This window comes from Pipra filicauda, unplaced genomic scaffold (genome assembly GCF_003945595.2).
Source record: "Pipra filicauda isolate LSUMZ 115617 unplaced genomic scaffold, ASM394559v2 scaffold56_size3634133_pilon, whole genome shotgun sequence".
Taxonomy (NCBI): Eukaryota; Metazoa; Chordata; class Aves; order Passeriformes; family Pipridae; genus Pipra; species Pipra filicauda.
The window spans coordinates 102419-121735 of NW_024104720.1; the positions used below are offsets into that span (position 1 = coordinate 102419).

The window sequence follows — 19317 nt, forward strand, 5'->3', positions numbered from 1 at the left end:
ATTTTGGAAATTATTTTGATGTGTAACAGTAGAGAAGAAATTGTAATAATTGTAATAATTTCATATAGTTGAGTCGAGTCTAAACAGAAGGCTTATTAGGAACTGTGTTTTGAGAGCCACGTGTATCATTACAGAAAGCAACATACTACCCTGTTATTCATTATGATCTTCTACAGTCTTTCCTGTGCCCTTCATTATAGTCTTTACATGCAGGGCCATTGCAGAACAAGGAATTAGATTTTTTTTTTTTTAATAACATAAATAGATGTATGTTTTCTTCATTCTTGGACTGGTGATGAAAATGCATATTAAAATGAAACAAAAGCTTCTATGGCATTCTGTGGAAGGAGTGGCCATGGAATTCAGAATCTCTCCTTTAAAGCATAATCTTAGAGGAGGAAACCAAAGGTAGATGTAGTGTTTCCACAACAACCCATATTCCCTTTGTCACGTGAATATTTGCTAGCTTGGAATAATCTGAAGGACTGAACATATTAGTGGATAACTGAATTTTCCACACTTGCTGCCTACACACATTCTACTGCTTCAAAAATAACACAATTTCTACTTTGGCAGATTCCAATACATACTGAGTTTATTCTCCAACAAGACAAAACCAACTCATTTTTAGTGAAATGATCAATACCTACTCATTTCTAGCTGCTTCGCTGTTTACTAATTATACAATCTAGTTGCAATGCTGAATACATTTTTACTCCTCTGCTCCAAAGCATCATGTTCTCCAGACCTTTGCAGTATCAAGAAAGGCGGGAACTTTAAGCAAAGAGAACCCTGTTCAGCTTTACCTTTCTGGCTGGAACTTGTTTTAAAAGTAGGTGTGAATTACCAAAACCAACTGCACAAATGCCAAAATAAAGGCTACCATAAACACACATCAACTAGCCCTTCATGATAAAAACATCTAAGAATCAATTTAGATAAAATAGCAGTCAGGTGGCATAATAAAAATACAGTGTTGGAGAAATCTGTATTTCACATATTATTAGCATTTATAGTTGAAATATCACAGTCCTGAAGCTCTGGATGCTGGACCCACACTGCTTTAACCATGCAGCTGAGGTACAGGGAGGAAAACACAAAGGGCGATAAAAGTGAGAAATAGACAAACAAAATACTTAAATGAAAAATACAGCCGGGGTCGTTCTTCTCGCCCAGCCCAACCAAAAGAATGCCAAACATAATGGTTTAACTTGCACTCTAAAGACAACATAAGGGAAGAGAAGTGGACAAACCAGCCTCTGATATCACTGTTTTAATTGTACCATTTACATTAGCACTGCTGCCTATTTGTACTTCCAAACAACAAAATCCTTTTTGAAAGTACAGAATCACAGCCACCTTGATTCGGGTCACCCTTATTTGACACTAAAGACGATGACAATTAGAACTAAACAATGAAGCAACAATCACTGGCAGAGCAGTAAATGTAGGAATGATTCTACAACAACTAGCAGTTTAAGGTAAACTCTTGCTCTCTTCCAGTTTTAGCATGGCACGGTCAAGTTACACTCTGCAATCTCCTCCAGAACTAACCCATACATGAATACAGACACAACCACCCTTGTTCACTGACCTCATATCTAGAGCTTTTAGAAAGAAATAATACTTCCAATATCACTAAGAACTCTCCTTGTGCTACAGATTTTGGTTTTCCATCAGCATGACTGAGGTGCCACTTTTCCTCAGATTACCTAATATTTCAGCAGGAGCTTAAGGTTTTGTTTGTGCAGACGTTCGTAGTGTATGAAGTGTTTGCCCGTACAGTAAAACCATCGAGATTCAGTCCTGTGTTGCTGTTGCTCTTCCTTCTTTTTCTGAGGAATCAAAATGTGGAAAAATTCCTTAGAATTTCAAAATTACAAACTTTCTAAAATACAATGGAGTTTTGTAGCCTCAGCTTATCATTCCCTTAACATCAGAACTCTGAACTTTAGAATAAATAAATTTAAAACATCATCTAAACTTATGTTACTGTGATTATTTCTTTTTCTTTACTCCAGGCATAATTATGATGCACATTCCACAAACTTCCATTCTATACATGCAAACTACTAATCACAGTATATTAAAGCTCTCTGGCAAACCATTAGCTTGTCTCTAACAAATGTTTTACCTCAATTTTTGTGTTAGCATTTATGATTTGCTACCTTAAAATAACATATGATAAGGGATATGATCTTCCAAATAAGCAGTAATAGAAATACTACTCCACAGCTGCATCCTAATTGACAAGGTAGCATTGGAGAAATCTCCCAATTTAAATGAGGAGGAAAAAAAAAAAGATACCTTTTACAACTGATTCACTGGCTATCTTCTATGGAAGAGCATTGATTAAAGCAATGCTACCTGAACCTGAGGAGAAAAATTCACCATTGGGACCACAGCCACATGTACCTTGAAGAATGAATGGCTAATTTCAGACTGCATAAGAGCTATTTTCTTTCTATCCTAAACAGCTGTGAAGGGCCTGCACATATGCTGTCAATTTATCCCAGATAGCTCTGGACAGCAGAAGAGTAAATAATGCAGAGGACAGGACACATGCCACAGATATTTTGAAATGCACAAAAGAAAGTCATATGGAGATACCTCATTGCTGGTTTACCTCCCCAAGGAATATTAAACCTGCCAGCTTCAAGCTGACTCCCACAAAAATATTCAAGCAAGTATTCCAGACTGGTCCTAAAAATAGTATGAACACATTAACATGGTGCAGTGCTTGAAGTGGGAGCAAGTATCAGACACCCTGGCTCTGCAACTAACCAGCTTCATGAAGCAAACATGGAGGACTTTGCAACCAGAACTGTTATCAAAATCCTCAGGTATCACAGCTATGTATTGGCTTATTTTAAAATAATGTTTAAAATTCTAAAATACTAAAAAGACCTCTCCCCCCTGCAATTTTACTTTTTTAATCAAAGCAGTTTTAAATGTCATTTAAAGGTAATTCCTAAGAGGCTCGCACACTTGCTGAGCTCCCTTCACTAATTAATGTATCATTAGTAGGAAAGAACTCCTAACTGTTCACCCCCTGCACCACATACACTCTTAATTACCTTTGTGAAGCAACCAATTTGTCTTTCAATCATCCTGTCCAAAGTCCCAAGTGAATTGACTCAACCGAGAGAAGGAAGGAAAAAAAAAAAAGGAAAAAAAGTTTTTTCATATACATGTTTATGAAAATTCATAATTTTTATGACTGGCAAAGAGTATAGGAGCTAAGTGCTTTCAGCAAGAGTTAAGAAAAGGGATTTCAATAAACTATAAGAGCCAGAAGTGATAGACTGACTAAAGGAACAAAAAACTCTTCTTGGGATTACAAATATGAATACATCACTGAAAAGCTTTCCCTTTGTGAAGCTTTTGAGAAAGTTAATTATATCATCACTTCATAATCACGACAGCTACGGAAAACAGCAAAACACTATCACAGCTGTTGTTTTCTTTTTCAAGACCATTGGAACAGGCACCTATTCCTTGCCTTTCAAAATACTTCCTTGCAGAGTTCCTAACGGACAAGTTCTCTCCATGTTTATGTCCAATTGCCACATGAATCTGCTTGGAGACAAAATATAAGCTTTACTGCCAGTTATCTTACAACAAAGATTAAACTGCTCTTCTTCTCTCCCTTTCACAAATCTATGAAAATAAACCCCCAAAAACCTGACACCCTTACAGACTTTTTTTTTTTGGATGCACCTCAATCAAACACACAAGAAACACGCAAGAATCACTGCTGCCAGACAAGACAGAAGACATGCTGAAAGCAAAAAGCATGCCAAGGAAACAGGTCATTTACTAAACTCTGTTTCTAGAGCCCTAACTTCTGCTCAGGTTCCTTTTCACGAATACCATTTAAAATGCAGAGTTTCAGTCATTAAAGAAATCTAAGCCACAGAGAAGTATCTTTCTCTGAAACTGAATGCAGCAAAATATGTAACTGAAATCTCCCTGTTAGTTAGCATATCCTTCATTTTGGTCCCAAAGCAAAGCAGCTGGGAGACTCCAACACATAAAATGTGATAATTTATGTCTTCCAGGAAGCAAGCCATTGGACTTCCAGTGTTTCACTTCATCGCTGCTGCTAATGAAACTTTCATATATAGCCCACCAATGACTAGGGCTCACACTAAATCCCATCTATAATCTACTACGAAACTTATTTTTAATTAAAAAACGTACCTTACAGAACCACTGAATACACTCAGGTCTTAATAACAATTCAGGCCACTCATAGAACATGGCTCTGAAAGCCAAAAGGGCCCATGAGAGCCTGCTGAGCTTCAAGGACCACCTCATTGGAGCACGGAAACAATCCACTTCACTGTGCAGAAAGTCGTATGGCAGAATTTCTGGATGAGTTTAAAAACAGAAAAAAAGGAAGTACACAGAAGGTAGAGGTAAGCAAATAAATACTTGGTAGGAGTAGAGAAACACTGCTTGAGCAGGCAACAGTCCAAGCTCAGCTGGAGCTGAGAGAAGGATGTTAAGGGTAACGCAGAAGGTTTCTACGGGTATGCTGGCAACAAAAGGAAGACTAAGAAAATCGTAGGCCTGCTGCTCAACTAGTAAGGAAAGTGCATGGAAGAGGCTTAGACACTCAATAATGTCTTTGATTTTCTACTGATGAGGCCTGAGCCTGCTAGTGGAGAACCTGGGAAAAGAAGCATTACCCCATGTGAGCAGAAGACCAAGTTCGAAAGCTCTTAAGCAAACTGGGCGTACACACAGCCACAGAACCAGACCAAATGTATTTTCCTGGTCATCAGGAGAATTATGGAGACTAATTTTCTTTCTAGAAGCCACATCCATCCAGCATATATTTGGAATAAGTAAATCAATCTGACTGTTTTCTATAGCAAGCCATTTAGCTCTGTAAATGAGAGAGGAGTACTGGACATTGTTCACCTTGACTTTAGCAAGCTTCTAACACAGCGTCTCAAAGAATCCTTAGACCAAAACTGGCCACATATGAACTAAATAAGTGAACTTTATAAAGTGAGTGACACAGCAGCTGAACTGCCGAGCTCAAAGGGCTGTAACTAAAGACATCATGTCTGAGTGGCCTCTAATGGAGTTTCTCCAGATCAATTTTGAGTGTAAGGTTTGTCTTTACTTATAACCAGAATGATTCAACAGACCACTCCCTCAGCAGCTTCCTAAGAATATGCAACTTGGTGAAGTAGTTTATAAGCTAGACAGGAGATCTGCTATTCAGACAGACCTCACAACTGACTGGAGAAATGGCCTGACAGAAACCTTGTGAAATTCAACAAAGGCAAAGTGCTGCATCTCGGGTGGAATAATGCCACACAGGCTGGGAGCCAATCAGACAGAAAAACAGCTTTGCAGAAAAGGTCTTGAGGAGCAAGGTGAAGAGGAGTCAGCAGCATGACCCTTGCAGCAAAGACAACTGCATACTGGGCTGTGTTATCAGAAGTGTAGCCAGCAGACCAAGGGAAGTGATTCCTGCCTTTTAGTTGGCACTTGTGTGACCACATCTGAAGGATTCTGTCCAGTTTTTGGACTGTCTGTACAAGACATTAACATGTGGAAGCGAAGTCCAGCAAGTGGCTACAAAGGTAAGTAGAGATGAGAGAAGAGGTTATACAAGGAGAGGCGGAGACAGCTGCATTTGTTCAGTCTTAAGAGGAGGAAGTTATTACTGCTGCTACCAGTGACCTAATCGCAGGTTATAGAGAAGGCAGAGCCAGACTCTTCTCAAAGATGCAGTGATGGGACAAGAGGCAATGTACACAATCTACATCCCCAAATAGATTTTTCAGAGAAAACTTTCAACAAGGTTTTGATCCAACACTAAAACAGGTGCCCAGGGAAGTTACAGAACTTCCATCCTTGGATATACAAGATGACTGGAAAAAACCCTGAGCGATCCCATCTAAGCTAGTTTTCAATTGAGCAGGGAGTAAGACCAGATGACTTTTCCAGGTCCCTTCCCATTTAAATGATCAAACCTCTAGTGGCAGAACTCTACAGCTTGATCCAATCAGGTAAATACGGTTGGACTCAATACTCCTCTCCATCAAAGCTGCCTTGCTAAAGCCAAACTAGCAGGTCAAGAAAAAAAGGCTGGAAGAAAACTAGAACACTTACCACACTAAAAATAGATGAACAAGGAGATTTACCGTGTTCAGCAGAAACCTTGTGCTGCATATTCAACTACCTGGGAACCAGTTACTTGCTGAAGGTACGCACCGAGCACCTGCCTTTAGATAACCTCGTAGGATGCTCTGTCCTCACTGCTTTCACTATTTCACAATCCCTGTATGGTTTGAGATACAGGTCACTGCACTTTGCATTATGCTTAGTGCCATGGCAGCCAACAAGATAACGTTTTTGTTCTATCAGCTGCACAAAGAGCAGGTCTTGTGGATCACTGCCAGATTAAAGGGATTTTTGCATGCATATGAAAGAGCTTACAGGTTTGCTTCCTTTCTAGAAGAGGCTGCAAGTCACAGGTATTTTTCTAGAGGAGACAGTAGTGGAACTTTGGACATGTTTTAATGGCATGAATGGCTCTGAGCTTTAAAGGGTGTATTATCAGAGTAGTCAGTTTCACAGTAGTAGCATATATGAAAATAGGAAAAATTATGGAATTCTTTTGCATTATACCTTGTTGCTTTTTGGAAGGCATTTTTTGTAATCACCAGAGAATAATTTAATATGTACACAGTCCTGCAGCTGGTTTGGAGAAACACAGTATCCTCAACCAGCAGCGAAAAAAACATTCTGAGTTAGTGTTTAGTATACCAATAACTTGACAGAATAACTCTTAACAATGTAAAATGAAATACCTGAGAGACAGCAAATTTAAAAATAAAATTAAAGTTTATCAAACTTCTAAAATCTCATTTATGAACTTTTTTTTTTAATTAGACTACATCAGCAGTTGATATTACTAACAGTTTTGAATTGCATGTGTTCTGCCAATGGTTAGGATGCTTCCAATGAAGGAAGACATATCAGGGAGAAAGAAAGGGTAAGGCAGAACTCTCAAAGGAAATTTGATCTCACTCCATTTCCTAATTCTCTACAATGAACCTGCCCTCCTCTACTTCTCTGGGAAATTTTCTCCAGTTTGGAGTTTTGGAAGAAAGTACTCCTTAGGCACTGATATCTACATCCTATGTTGCTTCTCCTTACATTCCCAAATGTTACTATGTTTCCTCCTCTACATCACTAGAGAACTCACTCTCAAATGGGGCAGAGGGAACAACGAACAAGTTATTGCTAATGCATCCAAAACCACTCTATTATTGAAGCACCTATTCTTGAATGTACCTCTAGACTCTCCTGAAGAGCTTTTGAAGAAGGACTGGTATAAAATTTACAGGGTAGCTGTACACTTGCCTTTTGCAAGAGACAATTCCCTCCCTTTAAGCAAACAAAATACCTGGAATCTATACAAGTGAGCTTGCAAGGTAAACAATTGCTCCTCCTGAATAGCAGCTTATAATCCTAAAGTATTTAAAAAAAAATACGTTTGATTAAAACACATAGGATGTGGTAATTCTGCTTTCTTGATAAAGCAATAAGAGGACCAGTCTTTTGCTTAAGGAAGCAGTCCTGCAAAAAAGCCCACAAAAAACCAACCAAACAAGAAACAAAGTACATTATGGATGAGAACAGTAAGGATATCAAAAGATATCAAATGGAGTGTGTCACCACAGTGTTCTTCAGCCATTAGCAACAGTCTCTGACATCTTACTGTCAGTAACTCATTTATGCATTTTCCAGCATTGTCCAAGTCTTCTCTTTGAAGAAACAGTTCAGCTTCTTCCCTCCTGAGCACTCCAAAAAGGAAACGCCCATCATATAGCATAGCAAGCAGAATGCAAGTTGTCTTCACAAGAATGTAAGACTTCTCTGCTTCCTCTCCCCAACCTAGGGAAAGTTCCTCAGTTAACTACTATACCACTGCTTAGAGACCATGACAGGTGATGGACAACTCAGAAATCCCATGCTACTCTTGGAGGGAATCCCTTCCATTGTATAAGGCTCAGTGGCCTAAATTTTGCCTGTAACTACAATCTTTGACTAATGCTCAAATTCAGAATATAATATTTTGAGCAGGATTTCCAATTATAAAATTTAGGGTTTAATACAAATGTGGAGAGAGGCAAATGCACAGAAACATGCTCTATACATAAATTGTGCAGTGTTCAATTTCTCTTTGGGCAACTTACTACACATTTAACATTATGCTAAAAGACATAATTCTATTTCATTTTATTTTCACTGCCTAGGTACTTGGTGCCATATTAACAAGACATGAAAGGCAGTGGCAGTAAAACAAGAAACAGAAATAGTACCCTACAGATTTTTTCCAGTTAGAGAACTTCCCCTTTCATTCCCCTCACTATCAGTTGGTGGTTTCCTCTAGTCCCAGCTATTGCTCAGGGATACTGCAGGAGACTCTCAGTGAAGCACTGAGCAATATGACAAATGCCTTTCAAATATAAGCAAAAGCAGCATGTGTAAGAGTGTCTCGTTCTAGAACTTTATAGGCAAAGTATACCTGACTGCAAGTACAGGCAAACACACAGAACGATTGGTTAGAGCAAAGCCAAAGAACCACACCTTGCCTTAGAGGAAAATATGATGAGCCACTCTCCCATCAGCATTTATTCCATTGTCTTGGTTTCATCTTAAAAGGTCTGTCATGCCCAGTATTAAACAACATACCAACATGGCAGAAACATCTTAATCTACAAGGGCCCACACGACATTACTACGCATCTCTTATTCCAGTCTTGGAAACAGCTGCACAAGACCCTCTACAGCCTGTGCTGTGTGCTGCTTGCCCCTCCACTCAGCTTGTGAGGCAGGGGTCATGCCAGCCTGTACCTCCTCTGTCCTCTTTTCAACTTCCAGCAGCCCAGTTCAACGCTAGCAACATGAGGCTGAAAAGTTGGAATGGCAAAGAGTTGTGCTGGGACTGGCAGGTATCACTGAGACCAGGAAAGAAGAATATTAGTGAAACCCAACAAAGGCCCTCTAAAATTTTAGTGATCTCCCACTGTCAAACTTCTTTAGACAAGAGAACTTCTTTTGATACTGACATTGTATCTTTTCTTCTTTTTGCAGCATTTTAAATCCTATCTAGAAAAGAAATATGCTTATCCAAGAGTCTGGAAATGTAAAGAATTTCTGTCGACTTCACTGCTATTACTAAGCAAGACCAGCTTTGTAAGCTGTTTTCAGAGCTACATGTCATTGTGTGTTTTGTTCTAGGACCCACTGATGTAACACTTACAACTCACATCCACAAAATATGCCATGCTCAGAGGCTTTTCTATATGGTATATCCTTTTGATGGGAGCAGAAAGCCAAGACCACAATTGCATTGCTGGACTTAAGTATCCATGGCAGTTGATAAAAAGAAAAACAAAGTTACCAGACCTTTAAAGCCAATCTGATACACCTTATCAGAGTCTCTCAGTGCCAAAAGAAAACAAACAGCAACTTCTACAAAGTTTTTCAGCCATCTTAAAGAAAATGGGTCCCCTCCCACTCCCAGTCTGCTCAGGACAACTTTCACAAAACTCTTAACAAATCTACTAAAAGGAATGATTCATTGGCTTGACTCATGTAACTAGGCATCTTACAACATAGGGCCATGGCTGACATGATGCTGAATAGGGACACAGATAACATTATACCAAATTGTATTTTTTTAAAAACAACGCTGACGTGCATTCTTAGGGTTTTATGCATATAGTTCTTTTAAATCACATTAGAAATGAGTTTAAATGACCCATACTCAAAGAAACAGCAAATAAAATACAGACAAGTTTCAGATCACAGCCATTTCCTATTTTTTTCTGTTGGCAAACGTAACTCTAAATGATGCATATTAAATCAGCATTGACTAACTGTGCCACTAAGAAAGAAAAATGCTTTCATTAACTCACGTATGCTTTTTCAAACTTGTTCTTGCTCATTTAAATGGCACTTTTAAACAGTACACACTCTTTGATTTTGCTCATTAGTCTCTGTATTTAAAATAATGTTGCAAATCAATCTAGCACCCAAGCAACAATATTTTACCACACAGATGTCACTGAAAAGTATTAGGTTCTTTCTTTAGTCTCTCATATAGTCATACAGTGAGCTTACACATTATAAATAGGCATCTATATATAAACATTTCAAATGCGCTTTTTTCAAACTCTACCAATCATGTATATTTACCAAGCCTGAAATGACAGCAAATTTGTAATAATCTAACCAGATCTTACCCAGGTAGAAGTGCACATAATGAGTACTTGTACTGTTTGTTAAGTATCTGTCCTCACATTCCTAAGCAATTCATTCATTAGCAGCTATATTACTATGTGCTCCTCTTTGGACCCCCAAAGCACTATCTACCTTTACCTCCATTTATTCCTTAATTTTCTGGCCAGTTTTCTTCACCCAAATGCTTAAAATAGATTGGTTAAACAAATTAGTATCTTAACAGAAAATTCCTATTCAAATTTATTCACACAAGTCACCTGTAGTTCTACAAGTCACTTATGCTACGAAAGGTCCAGAATCTGGCCCAATACAAGTCTGGAAAAGCAAGAATCACTACACATACTTGTTAAAAAAAAAAAAATGACGGAGTATAACACAGCCAACTTATCTCCACAGAACATAGACATCAGTGATTGCATTTGTGTACGTGCAAAGCCAGAAGGTGGCTTAGGTCATGCATGTAATGCTAGCCTAAAAAAAAAAAAAATAATCAAAAAATGCTGTAGTCTAACAACTAGAGATCACAGGGTCAATTAGGTCGGAAAGGACTTCTGAGATCACCGAGTCCAACCTATGACCAAACATCACCATGTGAACTAGACTACGGCACTGAGTGCCACATCCAGTGCTTCCTTGAACAGCTCCATGGACAGTGACTCCACCACCTCGCTAGGCAGCCCATTCTAATGTCTAATCACCCCTTCTGTGAAGAAATTCCTCCTAATGTCCTCCCCTGGCGCAGCTTAAGACCACGTCCTCTCGTCCTGTCGCCAGTTGCCTGGGAGGAGAGGCCGACCCCCACCTGGCCCCAACCTCCTTCCAGGTGGCTGCAAAGCGGCCCTACTACGGCCATTCCCCGCGGGGTCCCGCACCCGAGGGGCCGAGGTGAGGCCGCACCGCCCGCCCGGCCCCTGCCCCGGGCCCGGCCCCACCCGGGGCGCGCAGCCTATCGGCCTCGGCCACACCGCTGGGGCCGCCGCGGCGCCGCTCCTCCCTCCCCTCCCCCGCCCAGCAGGTGCCGCCGGCCGGGAAGGAGCGAGCGAGGGACGGGATAGCCCCGAGCGGGGCCCGCCGGCCACCCCAGCCGGCGCGGGGAAGGGAAGGGCAGCGGGGAGCCGGCGGCTTTTACCAGGAGGAGCAGGAGGCAGCCAGGGTCAGGCAGGAGCGGGAAGATGGCGGGTCTCATGGTAGATCAGGCGCCCGGCAGGGAGCGGGGAGAAGCGCGGCTCCCACTCTCCGCGGCGGCGGCGGCGGCGGCGGCTCCTCCACTTCCCCCCGTCGCCAGGAAACACCCGGGCAAGTTCCACCGCGGGGCCCCGCGCTCCGCCGCCCGCTCCCGGGGCACGCCGGGATCCGTAGTTCCGGGAAGGGGAGGGCAAGGAGGAGGAGAGGGAAAGAAGGGAAGGAGGAGTGGGAAGGGAGAGCGGAAGGAGGCGCAGGTCCCAGAACGCACCGGGGCTGCCCGAGGGGCGGTGCCTGTGGGCGGTGGCGGCGCGATGAGGAGGCGGGCGGGGTGGAGGTGAGTTGCGGGGCGCAGCTGCAGCGCGGGACGGGGCAGGGAAGGAGGGAGGGAAGTAAGGCAGGCAGGGTTAACCCTTCCCGCCTTGCTGTGTGTGTGGGGGGGTGTCCCCTGGCACCGCATCCTTTTCCACTCTGGGTCGGGCGCTGGGGCTCCTTATGGGTCCCCGCTGCCCCGTTCCTGAGAGCCCCCAGCGTTTCTTCGGGATCCCGCCTTGTTCCATCAGCCGCCGGGACTGGGGACACGGGTTTAGCTGTAGGGAATACGAGGAGGGGTATTTGGGCGCTGTGCGCGTTGTGATCCTCGCGCTCTCGGAGTTTGGGAAGCAACTTTCTTCCGTTTGGAAGTCTGTGTGTGAGGGGACAGAGCGGCTGGTGGGAGGGTTGGGAAACTTCAGCTAAAGTGGAGCGTCATTGTTGATGTTTATCCTTAGACGCTTCAACAGATTTGTTCTGGCGCTTCCTCAGTTGTAAATTCTGAAAGTGAAGAACGCCCAAAATTCGGGGTTTTGCCCTCTTCCAGTAAAACTTCGGACCTTACAGAATACATACGTGCTTTAAGACCTCGCAGAGCTGTCTCGAAAAGATCATGGAGAGCTGCGCTTTGCATTTGTCACATTTCCAGTATGTACACGAGTGTAAGGAGGGAAACAGGGCGTAACGCCATTTAAAAGAAAGTCCTGTACATCAGCTTTTTCCAGGTCAAGCCTGGCTCTGTTTCAGAGCCTGACAGGCTCTGACTTTATGCGTCATCCCGCAAAAGTCTTGTGGCCTGTCGGTTTCATAAGCTGAAAACACACACACAAATCGTGTAGTTTTTTGTAGTCTGAAATTGAAACTTGGCTTTTATCAGTTCTGCTATGACTACCTTAAGAACTCGTGCTCTTCCATCTGTAGAATGCATGTTTTATCTTCTGAATTAACTCACATTTGAAAGATCTTTGATATTTTTTCACAGCTCCTTCTTCACTTCGAAACTGTATCAGTAAAATTTGATAGAGTGATCATGTTTAAATTTTAACAACCTCGTGTTTTGCTGAATAGAAAAATTATGTAATTCTGGTTATCTGTGTAATCCAAAGTAGACTTCCTATAGTTTGGTACGAAATTTCCCATACCTGAAGAAGTCTTGCTGTTCTTATGAATATCCTTTCATGTCAGGTGATTTGACAAGGCTAATATTTTTCTACATGTTAGCCTAAAGAAGAAAAGTGAATTATTTACCTCATTCTGATGATATGATGTATATTTCAGATATTGTAAATTATGTAACTTTTTATAAGCAGATCTTGTACTTATTTCTTTATTTTTATTGAATAAATGCCTCTTTTTTAGTTAATGAGGGTCTTTATCAAACAACTCTTCGACACAGCAATTCATCTGTTTGTCATATACATGAGAGAAATATCTGAGGAACGTTACATATTTTCCTTTTATAGTTCCTCTTAATATTTCAAAACTTCTCTGATGCAGAATTGGCTCTTTCAATGGAGTTAAGATACTGTACTGGGAATTGCTGTAGAGATAATGGGTTGCTTCTCTCACGTGTATGATTACTGATCCTTTAGGCAGATGGGGCTGCTGCTTTCATCTGGAAATCATGATCATCTTTCATTATCAATTCTCTTCTGTATGCAGTCAGTTTTATGTAAAAATTACTGTTGATATAATTAGGATGCTTCTGATGGTTTACTAAGTTCTTCAGTATTTGCTGAATTTTACACTGCTGCCTCTGGATGTTTCATATTTTAGTTTATTTGTTTGTGGAAAGGTAAAATGTAAAGAAAATGGAGGAACTAGTTAGTAAAGTCCCCTGGAAAAATGGTTTTGAAGGTACTGGACTCCATCAGTTCTGCTCACTTTTTAAACACCACCTCCTAAGGGCACAGGAGCAGGCAATTCCAGAATGTTGTAAGTCAAGCAGACTGTCAGGCTGGCTTAGCTGAGCAGGGATCTTCTTTTGGAGCTAAGGCAAAAAAAAGGGTGTGTGCCCAGTGGAAGCAAGGTCAGGTGACATGGGAGAAATTCAGAGATGCCCCTTGCCACTGTAGGGAGAAAATTTGTGTGCCCAAAGCTCAATTGGAGTTGACCTGGCCAGAGATGTGGGGGACAATAAAAAGGGTTTTTTTTAAATACATGATTAGCAAAAGGAAGCACAGAAATAAGATCAGCCAGTTACAAGATGAGGATGATCACCTTACAAACAGGGACATACACAAGATGAAGATGTTTAATGCTTGCTTTACTTCAGTGTTCACCACTGATGACAGGCTAAAGGGATCCCAGTGCCCTGAGCTGGAGGACCGTGATGATGAGAATTATGCGCTCCCAGTTGACCCTGAACTTGTGTGGGATCTGCTGCTCCAGGTGGATCCCTATAAGTTTATGGCATCTGATGGGATTCATTTGAGAATCCTCAAAGAGCTGGCTGATATCACCATCAGGCCTGTCTCAATGATTTTTGAGCGGTCTTGGGAATCTGGAGAGGTCCCAGTTGACTGTGTGCTGACTAACGTTGTCCCACTTTCAAGAAGTGCAAGAGGGATGACCCTGGAAACTACAGGCCTGTCAGTCTCACATCAGTGACTGGTAAAATTATAAAGAAATCATTCTGGCAGTTATTGAAAAACACCTGAAGGACAATGCAGTTGTTGATCACAGCCAGCACAGATCTGCAAGAGGAAAGTCCTGCTTGTCAAACTTAATTTCCTTTTATGACAAGGTAACCCACCTAGTTGACCGAGGGAAGCCAGCTCATGTAATCTTAATTTGGATTTCAGTAAAGCTTTCAGTACTGTCTCTGACAAGATCCTTCTGGACAAAATGTCCAGCACACAGCTGGATAAACACATCATGAGGTGGGTGAGCACTTGGGTCACAGGTCAGCATAAAGGATTATAATTAATGGGGTAACACCAGGCTGGTGACCTGTCACTAGTGGGGCTCCACAGGGCTCCATCCTCACCCCAATGCTCTTCAACATCTTCATTAATGACTTGGACGCAAGACTCAAAGAAATACTAAACAAGGTTTGGTGACAAATACTAAACTGGGAGGAGGTGTTGACTCTCTTGAAGGCAGGGAGGTCCTGCAGAGAGACCTCGACAAATTAGGGGACTAGGCAGTCACCAACCATATAAAGTTCAACAAGGGCAAATGCAAGACTCTGCACTTGGGGCAATGCAACCCTGGATGTATGTACAGATTGGGGAATGAGATGCTGGAAAGCAGTGCAATGGAAAGGGACCTGGGGGGTCCTGGTCGATACCAGGCTGAATCTGAGTCAGCAGTGCCCTGGCAGCCAGGAGGGCCAACCATGTCCTGGGGGGCATCAGGCAAAGCATCACCAGTCAGTTGAGGGAGGGGATTGTCCTGCTCTGCTCTGCACTGGTGTGGCCTCACCTTGATTATTGTGTGCAGTTTTGGGCACTGCAATATAAGAAAGACATGAAGCTATTAGTGTCCAAAGGAGGGCAACAAAGATGGTGAAGGACCTTGAAGGGAAGCCGTATGAGAGGAGTGGTTGAGGTCACTTGATCTGTTCAGCCTGGAGAAGAGAAGACTGAGGGGGGACCTCATTGCAGTTACAACTTCCTCTTGAGGGGAAGAGGGAGGGCAGACACTGATCTCTCTGGTGACCAGTGACAAGACCCAAGGGAATGGCCTGAAGTTGTATTAGGGGAGGTTTAGCTTGGATATTAGAAAGAGGTTTTTCACCCAAAGGATGGTTGGGCACTGGAACAGGCTTCTCAGGGAAGTGGTCACAGCACCAAAGTTGACAGAGTTTAAGAAGCATTTGGACAATACTCTCTGGCACATGGTGTGATTCTTGGGGCTGTCCCTGTGCAGAGCCAGGAGCTGGACTTTGATGATCCCAACTTCCAAGTCAGGCTATTCTGTGATTCTATACTGGAGGAGTATAACAAGTTGATACTTGATAGCAGACTTCAATGGGTATTGAATTGAAGCGTGCATGCCAACACTCTGAAGAATGGTATGTTGGGTTTGTAGATAAACACTACCCTATTTGCAGACTTTTGCAAAGCTTATTGACTGAAATTTATGTTTAAGACAAGGAAACTAGAATATATGTATCTTCTTAACGTAGGCTTTTTTTTTCTGGTGAATTTTGGCTGGAGGTAGATTTAATCCACAGTTATTTTAATGACTCCTTGTAAAATTAATTCTGTTTTATTGTTGTGGTTTTGGTTTTTTTCTAGAGCTGAATTCCTACAAAAAATGTTGGTGGTGCAGATCTGACCTATGGTAATACCTTGAAAGAGTATGAATATTTCAGCAAACTGCCTCTTCAGTGGTTCCTCCTTAGCATCTGAAGTGCATGCTGCTGCTGTTAATGGAGATAAGAGTACCCTCCAAAAGCTAGTAGCAGGTAATTGTTTTCATTGTAGATGCATTTGGATTACTTTAAAACTGAGGCTTTTTGGGTTTGACTTGCGGCTCTGATCATTAAGATACGTTTTAATTTCTTGATTATATGTATTTCTAGAATAAATGTAGTCCTGAAAATATGACTCATTTTTCTTACTTTTTATTACCTTTTTCCTTTGACTGGTACTTCTGTGTGAAGTAAAATAGAAAGTAGGTAAGTGATACAACCAGAAGAGTTGTTCAGGTCTCCTCTTTCAGGGAATTTGAAATTCTGGAGAAGTGCTTTGTGCCAAAATATTTTGGCTGCAAATCCTTATTTTTGGAATTGCTTTTGTGGAAAATTAGATTAACTTGTGTTTATAGATAATTTATTATGCTTAATGAAGTCTTGTCAATGCATAGTATTTCTGAACAAAATGAGCCAGCTGTATGCATTACTTTGATTCTGATAGACTGACAGTATTTCTCAAGTCAAAGTAAAGGTAGAGTCTAGTCCTACTGAATCTGAAGTAAAAAGAAATTCCTCTCCATTAAAAAGCCCAGCATTTTGCATTTCCTGTTTAAGAATGGTGTGACATTTCAGGTTAGTAATTTTCAAAAGCAGTATATATTTGGTGTTCCAAAACCAGTTGAATATATTTGGAAGGCTGCCTTGTGATAGATGAAGACTTTGATTTTTTCAGAGTTTCTGATTAAATGCATTTCCAGTTGATACTGTGGAAATTTTATTTGCTCAGCCTTTTTTGGAAAATGCTATTCCTTGAGCTTAGTAAGGGCAAAGGACAGTGCAATAATAAGAAACTTAGTCTGTGTTTGTGCAATTAGCTGTCAGTTTTAATGGGTGTAAAGGATTTAATGGTAATTGCATTAAACCAGAGTCAAATTTCTTTATGTATCTTCTACTCACCTGTGTTGAAGACATGACAGTAAGCTGTGTGGATCTTCATCTAAGCAGTATAGAAAGCAGTAAGTGGTTCTCCTTTGCAAGGTCTATCTAATTTTCTCATAAGGTAACTAGAAGTGATTTGACTCAAACAGGAACAAATTTGAGGGAACTGACTGTATAGAAGCTCCACTGGTGGAGTTGGGCCTTCAACTTTATTTTGTCATATAATGGCTCAAACATATACTGTTTGCATTTAATGCTATCTCTTCGTTCTTTTATAGAACATTTTGTAAACAGCAGATGAGCAGTTGATATGGAGATGCTTCTAGAAATCTGTGGGATTTAACTACGAAGTAGCTTTAAATACCTGGGTTTTTAAAAAAACCTTCTGCCTTCATGTGGAGGTGGAAAAAATCTGAAGTTTCAAATTTTGGCTAGCAATCAGAAGCAACAGAGTTTTTGCTAACTTTGGCGTGTTTTTATTAATCTCACAGCCAAAAGATGTATTTTTGAAAACACAAAGGAAAAAGTAAGTACTTTTATTGTGTTGCTGGTACATTTTGTCAAATATACCACAAAACAGCCATTAGAACCAGATAAGGAAATCACTATTCTTTTAGTGATGATCATGCAGCAACAAAATAAAAATGCTCTGTTTAATTTTTACATGGGAGAGAAAACTGCAGAATCCTTCCAGCCTTTGCTAAAATAGCAAAATTTGGCTTTTCTGCTTTGCTGTGTTTTGACAGGATATGACACAGACCTTACTTTTGCCAGAACAGGACCAAAAAAAAGTAAAAAGTATTGCCTAGCAGAAGAAGAATGCATCAGAGTAATATTTTTAGCTGTTTACCAGTCACTGTTGGAAGTATAACTTGATGCCAGAAGCAAATTGAGCAATTGGTGCTATTCACTGAATTTCATGGCTGCACTTAGCAGCAGCAACTAATTCAGGACAGTACTTCAGTGTTTGGTGTGCTGTATATGCTGGATGCCTTTACAACATTTTCCTAGCAGAGCCAAGCTTTGCATCTTGGTTACGTAGCTAGTGGTATATGCAACAACATGAAGTCTGACTTTCTTTTAGGGAGCATTTTTTAACCCCTAGATTCACTATTGCTTTCTTCTTTGTGCTTTCCCTATTCAGTTACTAACATAGGAGAGGTGTAGAGGCTGGGTAAGCAATCTCTTAGAGCAGCCCCTCTAACCTGTTTCACAGTTTTCTCCCATCCGTAGCTTGATGGAGCCTGTGTGACTGTATACAAACATGTATGTTCTATTTGGATATAATTATGAGTATGGATGAATATTAAAGGAACAGGTGCTTGAAATAATACAGGGTGTTCCGGATACTGTGTTCCTCTTGACATCCTGTGCCAGAAAGAGGCACAGACAGAATCAAAGGTAAGCAGAAAATTTAGTATGAGAAAGGGGACTTTATAACAAAGTATCTCTGTATGTTAACCACTGCTGGTGCTAAATTGCAGGACTTTCTAAACAGCCTATGGGTTAAATGCTGTAAAGTACAGTACATGCCAAGTGTTAATTGTATAACCAATATTCTAACAAAAGTGTGCTAGTTGTTTGCATTGCATAAGTTATCTCGTACTGTATCACATTGTTTTAGAATTGTATGTTCTTAGGCTTTGGGGAATGCTTACAGCATTTTCTTTCCTATGTTTTATACAACACCAAACATGTCTTTAATTAACAGTTCTTCAGTATTAAAACCCATCTGTGTGATTTTAATCCTAGGCAAAAAGAGAGCAAAAGTTAATTTTGTGTTTGAAGGATCATTTTGCATTTGACAGTTTTATGTAGAGTTTTGGGAAGATGCCTCTAATTGTTTTAATTGTTTATAAGAACACAATTATGTTTATAATAGTCATTATACTGAAGTGTCTGTTCAGTCCAGCTCCGCATTCTGAAACCCTTATCATGCATTGCTTGCACACAAATGCTTCTAAGTCTCTGATGTGGTGTTTCATTGTAAATGTTAACTAAATTATGGGTTACAAATATGCAGTTGCATACTGTCGTTTGATTCTCCTCTCTGCTTCTCTCTTCCCTGTTCTGCGATGTGGGAGGTTGAATAAAACTCAAATCAGATATTGCAGAAAGCAAGATTCTTGCAAGTAACCAGAGGTGGTCTGTCTTTTAATAATTAGGCAGAATTCATATCATCCTGCTGCCCTTTCTCTGATATGATTGCTCACATAGAGTGTGAGAAAGTGATGAGGTAA

The 19317-nt window shown here is 40.9% G+C and overlaps 2 protein-coding genes across 4 annotated transcripts in view; one reads left to right on the forward strand and one right to left on the reverse strand.

The window, feature by feature from the left end:
- Window positions 1-11633, reverse strand: part of ERP44 (endoplasmic reticulum protein 44) — a 50146-nt gene extending 38513 nt beyond the window's left edge. The window contains exon 1 of the mRNA XM_027739376.2: window positions 11411-11633. Coding sequence (XP_027595177.1) covers window positions 11411-11467 — 57 coding nt within the window. The 5' untranslated portion in view covers window positions 11468-11633. The remainder of the gene's footprint in view (window positions 1-11410) is intronic.
- Window positions 11634-12287: 654 nt separating this feature from the next.
- Window positions 12288-19317, forward strand: part of INVS (inversin) — a 99951-nt gene continuing 92921 nt past the window's right edge. For 2 of the 3 annotated variants that reach the window (XM_039387508.1, XM_039387509.1), the window contains exon 1: window positions 16019-16189. In XM_039387508.1, the coding sequence (XP_039243442.1) occupies window positions 16084-16189 (106 nt within the window). In that variant the 5' untranslated portion in view covers window positions 16019-16083. Of the gene's footprint in view, window positions 12424-16018; window positions 16190-19317 lie in introns of those variants that run through there. The other variant, XM_039387507.1, reaches the window with a different exon arrangement.